This window comes from Lepisma saccharinum, unplaced genomic scaffold, assembly GCF_977018435.1.
Source record: "Lepisma saccharinum unplaced genomic scaffold, izLepSacc3.1 HAP1_SCAFFOLD_383, whole genome shotgun sequence".
NCBI lineage: Eukaryota > Metazoa > Arthropoda > Insecta > Zygentoma > Lepismatidae > Lepisma > Lepisma saccharinum.
In genome coordinates this window covers 34,880-50,352 of record NW_028143090.1, presented here as the reverse complement: position 1 = coordinate 50,352, position 15,473 = coordinate 34,880, and the positions used below count along the sequence as shown (strand labels likewise).

Here is a 15,473-nt window from a genome sequence, read left to right as displayed (position 1 = left end):
CACTGATTTAAATAACTAAATAAATATTTTATAGAATAATGTACATAAGGATTTTGTAGATATCAGAATAACTTTTGGTGAAAGTACATTAATCTTATAATCCTTTAATGGAATTTTTAGGCTCTAAGAAAGGAAAAGAAAGGAAAGAAAATATATGTTCTGATGGGGTGGAAGCTCATATGAAAGGAAATGTGATATGTAAACTGTAAACACACTTAAATTTCTCTTGATTTAAAATTCAATATTTTTTATAGGCAAAAATCGCAAACATTTTGTGTAGAAAAATATACAAAATACTAATCATATTAATCCATAAATAGTGTCATCACTAAACTGTAAATAAATAGGGCAGCTGATATTTTCATTAACACACTCAACAAACATTTCCATAATAGGTTCTTATATACAGTATCAGAAACAGAAAAATGCACATTTTCATGTTATTTTTTTTATTTGCTTTCATCAAACTGTTCAAATATTTTACATGGTCATTTACTAAAAGAAGCCATTCTATATAAAAAGCAACACATATCAATCTATATGTATGGTGACAAAAAAACATGCAAGCATTTTTAAGTGTATTTTTTTAAAAAAGAATAAAAAATGGATGTAAATAAAAATGAGTTTTATCCACCCTGCTTTTTAACCAATTTTATCAGTGTCTTGCTTAAGCTTTCCAGCTTCAAAGGAGGAGGGAGGTCAATTTTCAAAATGTGGATTAAAAAGAAGAGTTATGATGCAAATCTACATACATGGGAACCTTGATTATACATTTTTCAGTGAACTATTTGGTCTAGGAATTAATTTGTGCGCCTGGACAAGAGATGGCGTAACGAGCGTATCGTCCCACAGTTCCATGTATCCACACATGCGTTGAAAACTCCTGTCATCGCGCATCGTTCGTAGTATAGGGCAGTTGATTGACGCGTCAACAACAGCATTTTGTAGTTAAGTGAACATGTCGCAGTTCGTGCCAGATAAAGTGTTTTTGCGGGGTGTTCTGCTTCATTACTTTAACATGCAGAAAAGTGCTACCGAAAGTCATCGTATTTTGGTGGAAGTGTATGGTGACCATGCGTTAGCTGAGCGAACGTGTCAGAATTGGTTTGCATGGTTTAGAAGTGGTGATTTCGGCCTGGAAGACCAAGAGCGACCTGGACAGCCAAAAAAATTTGAAGACTAAGAATTGAGAGCATTGCTCGATCAGGATTCGTGTCAAGCTCAGGAAGAACTTGCAGAAGCATTAGGCATTGATCGAACAACAGTTTCCAAATGCCTCAAAGCCATGGGAATGATTCAAAAGATGTCACATTGGGTTCCACATGAATTGAAAGACGAAAAACCATTTGCGAATTGCTGCTTCAAAGACAGAAAAGAAAGGGGTTTTTGCATCGCATTGTTACTGGCGATGAGAAGTGGATCCATTACGAGAACCCGAAATGAAAAAAGGCCTGGGTGAAGCCAGGTGAACCAGGTCCATCACAACCGAAACGAGATATTCACTGTGCATATGGTGGGATATGAAAGGTGTGGTGTACTATGAGCTGCTGCAACCGGGTGAAACTATTAATGCAGAACATTATCGACGACAATGTGTCTGAAGCAAGCTCTGGCCAGGAAACGACCAGAATGGGAGAACAGACATGATAAACTTATTTTTCAACATGATAACGCTCGCCCACATGTCGCAAAACCGGTCAAAACCTATTTAGAAAATGTCGGATGGGAAGTTTACCCCACCCGCCGTATTCACCAGACGTTGCTCCTTCAGACTACTGCTTGTTCTATTGCATGAATAATGATTTGATTGGACAGTGGTTCACTTCTTCAGATGATATCGAAAAATGGGTCTCTGACTGGATCGCTTCAAAGGATGATGACTTCTTTCGCCACGGAATCCGTAACTTGCCTGACAGATGGGCGAAAGTGTTGGCTCGCGATGGACAATATTTTTCTTAAGGTATTTATGTATTTTGTGTTTGAACTACAGCTTCAATGTGTGCGTAACAACCGCACAAATTAATTCCTAGACCAAATATGTTTAAAGAACTTAAAATCTGGGAAAATTTTATTATGTAAAAATGTAAATTAAGGAAAGTTTAAACTGAGATTTCCACTATATTTGCTAAGCTTTACAAATGTGATTGTTGTGATTGCACATGGAGAAAGATGCGTAATGTTAGAGAATGCTTTACTAAGTTGAGGTTTTTCCATTTTAGGTGAAAGCTACGGAAATAATTGAAGGTGATTGGTACAAGACAGGCTACACATTGAGATTCCCTCGGGTTAACAAAGTAAGATATGATAGATCTTGGAAGGATTGTTTATCTACAGAAGAATTCGCCCAGTTAAGACAGGTATATTATCATTTCACCTGCATCAAAAATGTTGAAAATTGTCATTGTTCTCCTCTGTTGTGCTGGTAGTAGAAAGTAACAATAATTGCCAATATGTCTGTAAATATCCTGTAAATTAGTGGCATTTTGTTATTTGTTCTTTTGAATATAAACTAGGGCTGAGCTAATATTACTGTGACTTGATACGGATACCAGTGCCGATACTGGTAGAGATGCCCACTGATACTCATGCCAATAGTTTGAAATTGAAACATTTAGAAGTTGTCAAAATATTTATAAATTTTAAAACACAAGTGGAAATAATCCATATGAATAGATGAGAGTTTTGCTTTAAAATATTCGTGTGATAATTATTTAATAACAAAATCCATTGGTTATACTTATGCTAGGGTAATGAAAATTATAAAAACTAAATATGCTGACCAAGGCAGAAATTTATTTTAGTATAAAACATAAACTAAACATAATGTTTCGACCTTCTAGCAAGGTCTTCTGCCGACTCTGTACCAAGTACAAATGTAACCAGGTACGCAAAGGACGATATACGTGGGCGTACCCAAAAGAAACCAAACTAATATTTTTGTGAACTTATTTATTCACAATTTAAGTACAAACCTTCAATCCCCTTCAAAGTACTCTCCACTTGCATTAAGACACTTGTCCAATCTTTAATTCCATTTTTCAAAACATTTTTTGTGATGCGTGACAGCGCCTCCGTCGTTTTTTTCTTCACCTCAGCAACATCAGCAAAACGCTTTCCTTTCAGTCCAGGAAACAAAAAAAAAAAAAAGTCCCAAGGAGCAAGGTCGGGTGAGTATGGGGGGTGAGGAACAGGGGTCACACCATTTTTGGTCAAGAATTGTCATACAGACAGGGCTGTGTAAGCTGGGGTCATTGTCATGATGGAAAAACCAGTCACCCGACTGCCACAAATCGGGCTGCTTCCACCGCACACTGTTGCGCAATCGTTTTAAAACTTCCAAGTAGAAAGCCTGGTTAACTGTCTGACCCTGCGGAACAAACTCTGAATGGACGACTCCTCTCACATCGAAAAAACAAAACAGCATTGTTTTAATGTTTGATTTCACCTGACGAGCTTTCTTGGGGTGCGGCAAACTTGAAGTTTTCCACTGGCTTGATTGTTGCTTCGATTCGGGGATCGTAAGCATAGCACAAAGTTTCCTCACCTGTGATAATTTTTGAAAAAAAGTTTGGTTCTTTTGGGACTCTTCTTTCAAAGCACGGCATGCTTCCACGCAATCTTGTTTTTGTTCAGCAGTCAGCAGTCATGGCACGAATTTGGCAGCCACCCTTTTCATTCCGAAATTGTCTGTCAAAATTCGCTGCACTGAACTCAGTCACTCATAACAGCTCCACAATTTGTTCAATGGTCCTTCGTTGATGATTTCACTAATTTTTTCAACATTGTCATGTGTTCGGGCCATTGAAGGACGACCAGAACGAGGTTTGTCATCAATTGACATTTCACCATTTTTGAAACGGGAAAACCACTCAAACACTTGAGTTTTCCCCATAGCATCGTCCTTGTATGCCGTTTTTAACATTTCAAGAGTTTCTGTTCCACTTTCCAAGCAAAAAGCAGAATTTCACCGCCGCATGCTGTTCCCGAAAATCAGCCATTGCAAAAACGACGATCACACAAAACAGCTGTCACTCTAAACTTTGCCGAAACGTGTCCTGACCTGCTTCAGTGACGGCATTCTGCTTACGGACTCAGGAAGGTTCGCTCTATGCGCTCCTAGCAGCAAAACGCAGTACTGCAAAAGCTCTGCCCACCACAAAATTAGTTTGGTTTCTTTTGGGTACACCCACGTATATATACACAAAAATACTCCCCTCCAGACTATTAGAAAGTAGTTCTGGAGCAATCTAGCAGGTGGCTTTCCCTTGTCAACTGTACTTTCACCTGAAAGAGAATGTCGCTGGACTCTTTATCTCACGCTCTATTTCCTTCATTCTTCTTCCTTCTTCTCTCCTCTTTCTCTCTTGTCCTGTCCACTCTTTCTAACACCTTCTTCCATTCTTTGTTTATCTTGTCCCCCATTCGAGTTCATTGTGTCGTCTTTACCTTTCTTCTCTATTTCCTTGGACTCCTTCCATTTTCTCACTAGTATTCTCTTCTCCCTTCCTATCTGCTTAGCCTTATCCCATTCTATGTCATATCCTGTTTCGTGTGTTTAAATATCACATTTCTCTCTCTCTCAAGTCGTACATCATCCCTATGTTGTTTCAACCTGTCTTTCAGCCTCTTTTTCATTTCTCCTATGTACACACTCTGACAGGGGAGTATTTTTGTGTATATATATATATATATTGTCCTTTGTGTACCTGGTTACATTTGTACTTGGTACAGAGTCTGAAGAAGACCTTGCTAGAAGGTTGAAACATTAAGTTTAGTTTATTTTATAATAAAATAAATTTCTGCCTTGGTCAGCATATTTAGTTTTTATATCATGGAAACAAGGCTTAATGGTGTTATAATGAAAATTATGCATTTTGTATAATTTCCAGGATATTTAAACCACCGGCAATTTTACAGACTCACAAGACACCCAGGCTCCAGAAAAGTGTCGCCAACCTCTGTGGTGGAGTGGTTAGCACAGTGGGTGTTCTTTGTGAGTGGCCCTGCATCAATTTCATCATATCATCCTAATCCTCATAAGTAGCCAAAAGTATCAGAAAAACAAAGTAAAATAATCAATCAATTCAGAAGAGTATCCATAAGTGTATGTGATTAAATTTGAACACGTGCTTTCTGATAACAGTAATCTCTCCCTTTCCCTCCTTTGCATTGATGCCCATAATTTTCATCCAGGAGTGCCCATCCTCCCCCAAGTCCTATGATGCACTCCCCCCAAAAGTTGGAACATTCTCCCTCCCCCTTATGCCGTATTATTTACTCAAATTATTTTGTTCAGACAAAATTTGCAGAACAATATAATACAGGCATATTTAAGCAATATATGTTTACTTTAGGCTCACTTTCATGTTGGTAACATACAACGTACAAAACTGCTCAGGCTCAATGCTATTGTTTGCGTACTGAACCTTATTCTTACCAGTTTCTCTGCTGAACAGATCCCCCCTTCTAAACCGATTCTAAGGTATAAACGGTAAGGTTTATTTCAACCTCATCACCACAATCATCCACAGGTACTAGAAAAACTGTACATAATGACCATAACTAAAAATCAATAACAAGTCAATCAAAGAAGAGACCCCCCCCCCTCATTTTTGTGTTAAGATGTATGTATAGAATTGGTATATAATTGTCCCCACCCCAAAATTACCATGATGTAGGCACGTCATGAATCCCCCCTGTGGGCACTCCTGTCTGTATCTATACCGCGTTTGTTACAACCTGTCCCCTTTCCCACGCTAGGGAGCGCTCGACAGTTTCGGTGCCAATGAGAAATGAGGAAAAAATCGTCTGCTGGCAGCAAGGAGCGAATGGAAGCCAGAAGAGAGGCGCTTACGTAGACGCTGTTGCGACGTTGCGTATTTTAATTGGCTGCCTGGCTTTGACTTTCCCCAGCACCGAGAAAAGCCAGGGAGCAACTAGCACGGGAACCGGGACAGGTTGTAACAAACACGGTATAATACAGTATAAAGATAATACAGGGAGTCCATAAAATCCTGCAAAAAACTAAAACTCTAACTTTTTAGCTGTTGCGTTTAACAATACACATTTTTTGGGTGAGAAGAGTGGAAGTTTAAAGTTTTGTTCTGGCCACACTGCTCAGTGACACTTGCACTGGTAATCATGTGATCATGTGACTTAAGATGGCGTCCATCCAGGAAAAGGAAGTGTGTTCTGTGGTTTGCAGAGTTAAAATCTCATGTTTCAGTGCAGAGAAAGTTCCAGACAACATATGGGAAACCACCCCCAGCAAATTCAAGTATCAAGAGATGGTATGAAAAGTTCAAGGCAACTGGAAGTGTGTCAGATTTGCCACACAGTGGAAGGCCAGGATCGAGTGACGATGTGATTCAGTCAGTGCAGGACAGCGTGCATCAGAGTCCAATGAAATCGCTGAAACGAAGATCACTGGAACTGGGAATACCGAAGTCAACATTATACAAGATCGTACGTAAAAAGGTGAAGGCCCGGACCTACAAGTTAAAATTTGTACACGATCTGAAAGACTAAGACTGTGACATGAGAATGTTGTTTTGTGGGTTAATACTTACACGTTTACAAGGTGATGGTGACCTTCTGTCTCGGATTCTGTTCTCAGATGAGGCCACATTTCATGTGTCGAGAAAAGTGATCAGGCACAATTGGCGTATTTGGTGGGTTGAAAATCCACACGAGTTTGAAGTGCAAACTCGGGGTAGTCCCAAAGTAAATGTGTGGTGTGCGATTTCAATGGACCACATCATTGGTCAATTTTTCTTCGAGGAAGACACGGTAAATGGCAACAACTATCTGAACATGCTACCGACATTCCTTGTGCCAGAACTTAATAGGTTAGGCATCATCAATGACGTCCACATGCAACAAGATGGGGCGCCGCCGCATTTTGTCCTTGAAGTTCGGCAGTTTCTTAACAAACATTTTCAAGGTACATGGATTGGCCAAAGAGGGCCCACACCTTGGCCTGCAAGATCACCAGACTTGACACCTTGCGATTATTGGTTGTGGGGACATGTAAAGACCGAGGTGTATTCACATAAAGCAGCTAATCTGGATGACTTAAAAGAAAAAATAAGAGATGTGATTCTGAATATCCCAGGAGAGCACAGTCAGCACGCAATTCTCGGTTTCACAAAAAGACTGCAACAGTGTTTGGACATGAATGGTGCACAATTGGAGGTTTGGCGATGAACCTAACAAGCAGGAAATAAATTTTGAACCTTGCTGTAAGTACACACACAATATTTTGTTAATAAACTTTATAGTTTTCAAGTTGTAGAGTTTTAGTTTTGTGCAGGACTTTATGGACTCCCTGTATTATGGCTTCGTAAAGTTGATATTACAAATAGTTTATTTTTCTTAAGCAGACTGCATTGTATTCACCATTTTACACATAAATTTAGAAGGAAATGGATTATACAGGTTGTTCATGGAAGTGAGTTGCATTTTTCATACTTTTTTGGCACGAAGTAATGCGAAATGAACTCAACATGAAATTCCGCACCATCATAGTCATATATTAGCCCTACACTGGTCTCCATTTTTACATTCTCTGATGATGAGAGTAATGTATGCGCTCGAAACGTTGAAAGCTAACGCTGATTTAACCTGGCTGATAATCTGAGAACCCATGTTCGAATCACGTCACCAGGGAAGCTACAATTTCTATTTTTATAAAATTTGAGAGTTTATTTACAGACGCGACACTTTCTGAAGTCTTGAATTATCCTGTGAGTTATGCAAATCATGAAAAATTGATTAATTCTGCAAAAAGCAAAAAAAAATGGACTCCTTTACACAGGAATTAATTTTTCACTCTAAAACCTACATGTGCTCTTAGAAGGGAAATGTTTAATTTGTGTTGCATGTGTAGTTTTTAAAATCAAATTTAGGGTTTTATTCTCAATTTAAACACCAAAATGACAGTTTATATACTGCTTTTGATCCCGAATGGGCCTAGTTTTTGTACCGAAATCTTGATCTGTATTCACCATAATATGTGGCTCTTGTAATTATAGACTTATTGGTTTACCAGTAAAATTATTAAAATTCATGTACTCTGGTGTTGTAAACTAATTTTCTGGTGTTGTAAACTAATTTTCTTCTCCTTCAAAGTCGATGCCCATTGCAATCACCCTATAAAAGGTCAGGGAAAAGTAAAGATATTCCCTGTGCATTGCACTATGCCTTGAAGGCATGGGGAGGGAAGGGTGGAGGTGATCAGCACGTTGCTCTGACTGCATTTACCCCCATGCACCATTTGATTAGAGCCTGGGTAAACCCCTGAGCTGCTTTTTGGATGTTGTCAGAATATCCGCACCAGAGAATACTCACCCCCTGAAATTGAATCTGTATCTCCCTCATCACAATCAGAAAACCTAATGATTGGATCAGATGTGAATAGACTTTCAAATTCTTCATGGAAAATTTGCAGTGTTTCAGTAAAACATTGGTTGTGTGTGTCAATAAATTTTATATCATGGCTTTATTTGTATCAGCAAAAAAATTATGTAAGTCCCTCCCTAGTAAATAATGTTTACTTGTTTTAAAGTAGTCTTCTTCCAGTTTACGGTTCTTATAAGCACATAAACACAATTTTTACTGTTATGGTTTGGTATAACACACTCTCCCTTCATCAAACATAATTTTAGTTTGAATAATACAGTGTGTCCGAAAATGATTATCGGTTTTTCATAGTTGTTTAATTGCCCTTGTATGTGGGGAGCAAGAACAAAGCTTACGTGGGAGTAAGCAACAACTCAACATGTTTACATAGTGTACCTTATAAATGTTCAATATGATCACCTTTCATGACACAACACACATCCAGCTGGTTGTCCAATGCTTCTCGACGCTTTCGTTCAACACACTTGGAAGTCTAGTACTCGTCCCTTTTGAAGACACATCCAGTTTGAAACTGATTAAGCCATTGACAACGTCGAAAAACTCACTGTACTGAAACAGCACAACCACATCTTGCAAATTCAATGACACACAAGATCTTCTGCAATGGAGTCACCATCTTGTAATACACTTACGCTGCTGTCACTGATGGGAAACAAATGGCAAGCGCTCAGGGCATCAAACTTCCACAGCCATTCTTATCGTACATGGACAATATAAACATTCAGCCTTGTCTAGTTGGTAGTGTGTCTGACTGCCATGCGTGAGACCCAGGTTCGAGGTCTGAATTTTTCCAGTCTTGTCCCTGCATAAAGTGGCTCTGGGGCTCATGATCACAGCGCATCCTAAATGGTTGAAATCGAAACTGTGTGGGGCCCTACCTTTACATCCCCTAAATGTGCCTTCATGGCACAGTGCTATGTGCACTGGGAACTTTACCTTTACCTTACCTGTTTCAATATACCAACTACTTCAAACCTTGATAATCATTTAACAGTATCATTAAGAAGCAGTTATACAATGAATCTTGTGAATAATGTTACATTCTTTGTAGTGATTAGGTTGATGTAAAATATATTTGAATTATTAAAAATTATGTAAAAAATTTGTGTATGTTAAGTAGCATGTTGAATAAACATTTTGTGAATGTTTTTCTTTTAAGCATTCATCTGGCAAGCCGTATCCTCAAAGTGTAGATGACAATAAGTCTGAGTCTCGGTCCAAGAGACGGAAGGTGATATGCACGACACAGACCATTGAAGCAGGAAATCAATTCCAAGAAGTTGATGTGCCAGCTGCTGAACAAGTAGGTTTAATGTAATTGATGACCTAAAAGAATGTAAGAATCATACCTTTAGAATGACGTAAAAATTGAAGAAAAAAAGACCTGGAAATAATTCCCGCCCTTAAAATGAAGGGTTTATTTTTCATAAATTACAAGAGACTAAAGTGTAAATCACCAACCCTGAGACCTTCTGTAAACAGACAGTCTCACCGATTCTTGTATCACTGAACACTGAGACTTTCCCGCATACATAGAACTAGTCATGTTGAGAGTGGCACTACTTCTTTGCTGTTCACATGATTATTTTTAGAAAATAACCAATGTTATAAAATATCATTATGTACACAAATCTCTAAGCTCATTGAAAGTTACAATGCATATTACTACAAAATGTTCACACTTATCTTGCCTTGCCATGTTACCAAGTTATTTTACGAAGTGCACTATATTTGGTGGAACAAAAATCGTTATTAGGATGCTTGTCAAAGTTTCTAACTGCAATAAATTTACGAACTTTCTTTGTCCTGTTTTGATCATCGTCATCAATATATTTATTGGACTTACAGCATTGCATATGGCTGTTTATGCCCATTATATATTTTATTTACATAAAATCTACAAACAAATTTCAAATACCCTCCTATCTATATCAAACCTTAGAAATATACATTACCATGTTATATCATTTTGTCTAAAATAATGAAAGTAAAATATATTTATTTATTTATTTATTTATTAATGCCTTGTTTTAAATGGCAGAGTTAAGGCCGTACAAAGCCTTGTCTTCCACTCAACCATACATTTAAAATTATACATTATTATATTATACACAAAGTACACTAAGTCATTTCACATAGGTCCACACACACACATTATACTCATACACACGTCTTAAAGCCCTGAATATAACACACAAAATACAAAATATATAATACACAAAAAACTAAAGAAGATCTAACTACTACTCTGAAGAGAGTGGCGAACACGACTGCTAAAGGAACCGACGGAGCTTACTGCTCTAGTGCTTTCTGGTAACTGATTCCATAGTCTTACAGCCGATACAGAGAAAGAGTTGGAGAAGAAATTTGATCTGTGGATGGGGATAGAGAGAGACGAGGAGCTGAGTGATCTGGTGTCGCGATCGTGAAATTCGTGAAGAAATTGGAAGCGAGAGAGGAGATAGGAAGGTGACTTGAGGTTGAGAACTTTATAAAGTAAAATCAGAGTGTGCAGCGTTTGTCTTTCTTGCATACGTAGCCACCCCAATTTGAGAAAATAAGGTGATAGGTGGTCCCAATATTTTAAATTAAAAATGTATCGTACGCAGGCATTTTGAACACTCTGCAGACGTCTAGCTGACTCACCTGTTAAGCCGGAATACGCTACGTCACAATAATCTAAATGGCATAAAACTAGGGACTGACATAGTTTGGCCTTGATAGAGGTGGGGAGGAACTTGCCCATGCATCTTATAGAATACAGAGATGCGAAAGCTTTTCTACACGCCGAACTTGTGTGATGTGACCATGATAAATTTCCGTCTAATACAATTCCCAGATCTTTAACAGTTTGGTTAAATGGAATGTGAGTAGAATCTACAAGAATGGAAGGCAGAATGTTAAGATCTACGTAACGTTTCAGTTTATCGGAAGCAATCAAAATTGCTTGTGTTTTATTAGGGTTAATATACATGCCATTGTCTAGCGACCAGTTAACAATCCTCTCTATATCTTCATTAACCTTGGAAATACCATCGCTTAACATTACTGGGGGTGCAGAATAGTACAACTGGAGGTCATCAGCATACATGTGATAACGGCAGTGTTTCAAGATATTTGGCAGGTCATTAATGTATAAAGAAAATAATAAAGGGCCGAGTACACTTCCTTGCGGAACGCCGCAAGTGATCTCCGATAGCCCCGAGCACTTGCCATCATAAACCACCCTTTGTTTACGTCCAGTTAAGTAGGATTTGACCCAGTCGGTTGCAGAGGTGGTGAAATTAAAAAATGATTTTAGCTTGGAAATGAGAATATCATGGTCGAGTGACTGGAAAGCTTTCGTGTAGTCCAATAAAACTAAAACTGTCGCCTGTCTGCAGTCCATAGCTTGTCTGACGTCGTCGGTTATGTGAGTCATGGCGGTGCTAGTGCTGTGATTAAGTCTAAATCCCGACTGAAACGGGGCCAGAACTTCATTTGTATGTCGGCTGATTTGGTCGTGAGCAATGTATTCTAATGCTTTCGATAGCGCGGGAAGAATACTGATAGGTCGGAAGTTGTCAACGGAAGTGGCGGGGTCAGTCTTGGCGAGAGGAAGAACGTGTGCTATTTTCCACTTATCTGGAAAAATACCACAGCGCAGAGAAAGATTAAAAATGTCAGTGATGTATGGCAATACATGAGGTAAAATCAGCTTTATTAGTCGCAATGGGAGGAGGTTGTCGGCTCCTTCAGAACCAGATTTGATCCGACCGATTGCGGTTGCAACTTGGAACTCGTAGACTGGGTTAAAATTGAACTCTATCATTTCTGTTTTGTGGTTTGCTATAGCTCTAATAGTAACATTTTTAGCATCGTTATTCATTGAATTAGAGAGAGAGAAATGTGTATTTAATTCATCAAGGGACGAAACACTAGTAGGATCTACATTAAGTTTCTCTTCTAGCCCTAGATTTCTTAAGTTATTCCACAACATTCGGGAGTTGCCTTGCATATTTAATAATTCGTAAGAAAGCCTCCTCTTTGCGTTGCGCACGGCCTGATTACATTGATTTCTCAACACGCGGTAGTTATTAAAACTATTTAAAGTATTTGGAGATTTGAGGCGCTTGTCAGATTTAAACCTGCGGTGAGCTGAATCGCGCTCCGCCATAAGTGCGAGAATGCTGTCGGTCATCCAGGGGGAAGCAGGCCGCGTGACGCGTTTTTTCTTTAGTGGAGCATGTTTGTCGAAAAGGTGTAAGATTAGACTATTTAATTCATTAAGCTTATCGTTAATATTAGTGAAGCTGTATATTGAATTCCATGGGGTTCTTGTAGCATCTTCGTTTAATGAAGCGGGGTTAATTTTCTTTAAATCGCGGTATTCAATTATGTTTGGCTTGGATTTCGGAACATTGAGCGAGTAAGCAACGTAAATAAGGTCGTGGAACGAGAGACCGCAGGTGCTCGTTTGTCCATGTTTGGTGATTCGAGAGCAGTCTCCTGTTAAGATGACATCTAGCCAAGAATGCGAGGTAGCCGTGTGGAAGGTAGGATCGAGCTTCAAAATATTTAGATTGTAAGAAGAGATAGCAGCGCGGAATTTATTTACTTCAGGTTTCTCAGTTTCTAAATGAAAGTTCAGATCGCCCAGTAATAATACATGCGAGTACATGGGAATGAGTTTAGCCAGTTCCTCTTCACAATTTACAAAGCACGTTCCAGGTGGACGGTACGCAACAGCCAGCAGTAGCTTCTGTTTGTTGATGGTAAGTTCCAGGAAAAGATATTCTGTCATTCGTGCGTAGTTACCGTCAGATTTAGCCACAGCCACAGCAGTAATATCTTCCCTTATCAGTGTCATCACCCCGCCACCTCGTTTCCCCAACCTGTCGTTTCGGAAGACGTTGTAGCCTCGCAAGGAGACCATGCTGGAGGGTGTGAGGGGATTAAGCCAAGTCTCCGATACAAGAATGCAGTGGAGATTCAGGGGGGAGAAAATAGCTTTGAAGCTATCGAGGTGCGCTTCGATGCTCTGTGCATTCACGTGTGACACCAACAGTGAGTTAGGACAAGTCTTCAGCTCATTTCCAAGAATTTTGGCTGTGCTGACCGCGGGGGGCGGAGTGCCAGGGCAATTAGCAGAGCGACGACCCTCTTCAGAATTTCGTCCACTGTCACCGAGATGCGTTGTTGCCAGATTAGCCATTTTTAGAATTGAGGTTTAACGAACAGAAACAAGATGGGAGAAGAAACATTAGCATACCAAAATTAAATTTAGATTTATTACTTACCCTGTCAAGCAGAATAGCATGGAGGAAAGAATCAGGGAATGACACACACACACTCACATTAAAAAACGATAACATAAACAAGAACCCGGACAAAAAACTCACACTAAACACACATGATTTGAACACATCACACACACAATTATTCATACACAGCGTATCATAACGACAAAAGTCACATATGCTCTTCATTACAGTTCACACTGAGTTCGCGTTGCACCCCATCTCAAGGGAGAACGTCAAGATCCTCGGGGGAAGATATAAGGTAGCGACGACCTCCGTGAGATACGAAAATGCGCCCATCTTGGCTCCAGGCATTGCGTGTCCCTACGCGATCCTTTGCCACCTGCAAAACCCTCTGTCTGTAGGGAGTTAGCGACTCTGTAATTAATAGGGACGAGTTCTTTAGCATCTTCTTTGACTTCCACACCTCGTTCCTGGAGCGGTAGCTTACAAATTTCACTATGATGGGGCGTTTTCCCGATCTCAAAACTTCCGCAGACGATCTTTTCTGAGGGCCAAGCCTGTGGCACCGGTCAACGTGCTCGAGCTTGATGTGCTGCAACTGAAGCTTATTTTGTAAAGTCTGGAGCATGATGCTGTCCACGTCTTCGTTGGTGGTTTCGGGGACCCCATGCAGCAAAATGCAATTCCTCCTAGAGTACTGCGCTAGGTCATCTATTTCAATGGTGTTCTTGTGTATCTGCTTGTTCATGCTCTCTAGGTCTCGCCGCAGCTCTGTCATGGAGTCGCTCGTCGATCTCTTCAATTGCACAATCTCCTCTCTGAGGTTCAGGAGTGACTTGCGGAGGTCAGCATCTTCTTGCACCGATCCATGGTTGTCTAGCAACTCATCAAGCCGTTGCTGGAATGCTTCCATAGTTTTGCCTATTTCTTCCACTTTGGTCGAAACAACTGATAGTGTAGGCTTGGACATAACAACCCCGAAGATCCACACGGTGAAGCTATTGACCTGGCGGAAGATGTGGCAACGTACAGCGGTGGAGAATAGAATGCCAGGCTAGCTGAGGGGTGAAAGCGCGGAGCTCTATTCAAGCACGTCCATCCACTACAACTCACAACTCAAGATCATCATCGCATGCAGGAAAGAAGCCAAATTTATGGGAAATGATTACGGGTGCAAAGAGAACCATAAAGGTGAAGCAATAAGTACAAAAGAAAGTGCATTGGGTTTAAAGTGAGACGTCATTTGTGGCAACATATTCCATACTACAAATTGGCTGTTGTTTTACCTTACATAATGAATCCTGTAACAACGCTGGATTTTCGTGTGGGTTATTTTACTTCTATGAGTTTGCAATGCTTTCTGCATGCACATGGTTTTGTTTACAGAAGGTCTCAGGGTTGGTGATTTGAACTTTAGTTGCATAATTTGATAAAATCTGTTGTTTGGTTGTTTAAACTATGAAAGCAATTATTAGGGGGACAAATTTATGGTAAATAAAAACTGAGGAGAGCGGTAAATAAAATGTTAGATCAGCGGTATATACCAGCGGTGAAAAAAAAAATTGGCACACACTTTTTCATCATGAGAGGAAACAACATACAAAAGAGCTATAAATTGATAACTACTTTATTTTTATATACTGTACACATACACAAGTACTTAGCTGTCCAACCAAAAAGAAAACATCAACACAAAATCACTTCATTTCTAAATTGCATATCTCAAGTGATTTATTCATTGTATGTATTTAAAGGATATCCTTGCTGTCCAACAAATAAAATAATCACTACTGCACATACACAAACACA

The 15,473-nt window shown here is 39.4% G+C and overlaps 1 protein-coding gene across 1 annotated transcript in view; it reads left to right on the top strand.

Annotated features, from left to right (window-relative positions):
• LOC145982739 (DNA ligase 4-like) overlaps positions 1 to 15,473 on the top strand; it is a gene marked incomplete at its 3' end in the record, with an annotated part of 102,694 nt that overhangs the window by 52,839 nt on the left and 34,382 nt on the right. The window contains exons 10-11 of the mRNA XM_083116100.1: positions 2,220 to 2,357; positions 9,581 to 9,724. Of these exons, the coding sequence (XP_082972226.1) occupies positions 2,220 to 2,357; positions 9,581 to 9,724 (282 nt within the window). The remainder of the gene's footprint in view (positions 1 to 2,219; positions 2,358 to 9,580; positions 9,725 to 15,473) is intronic.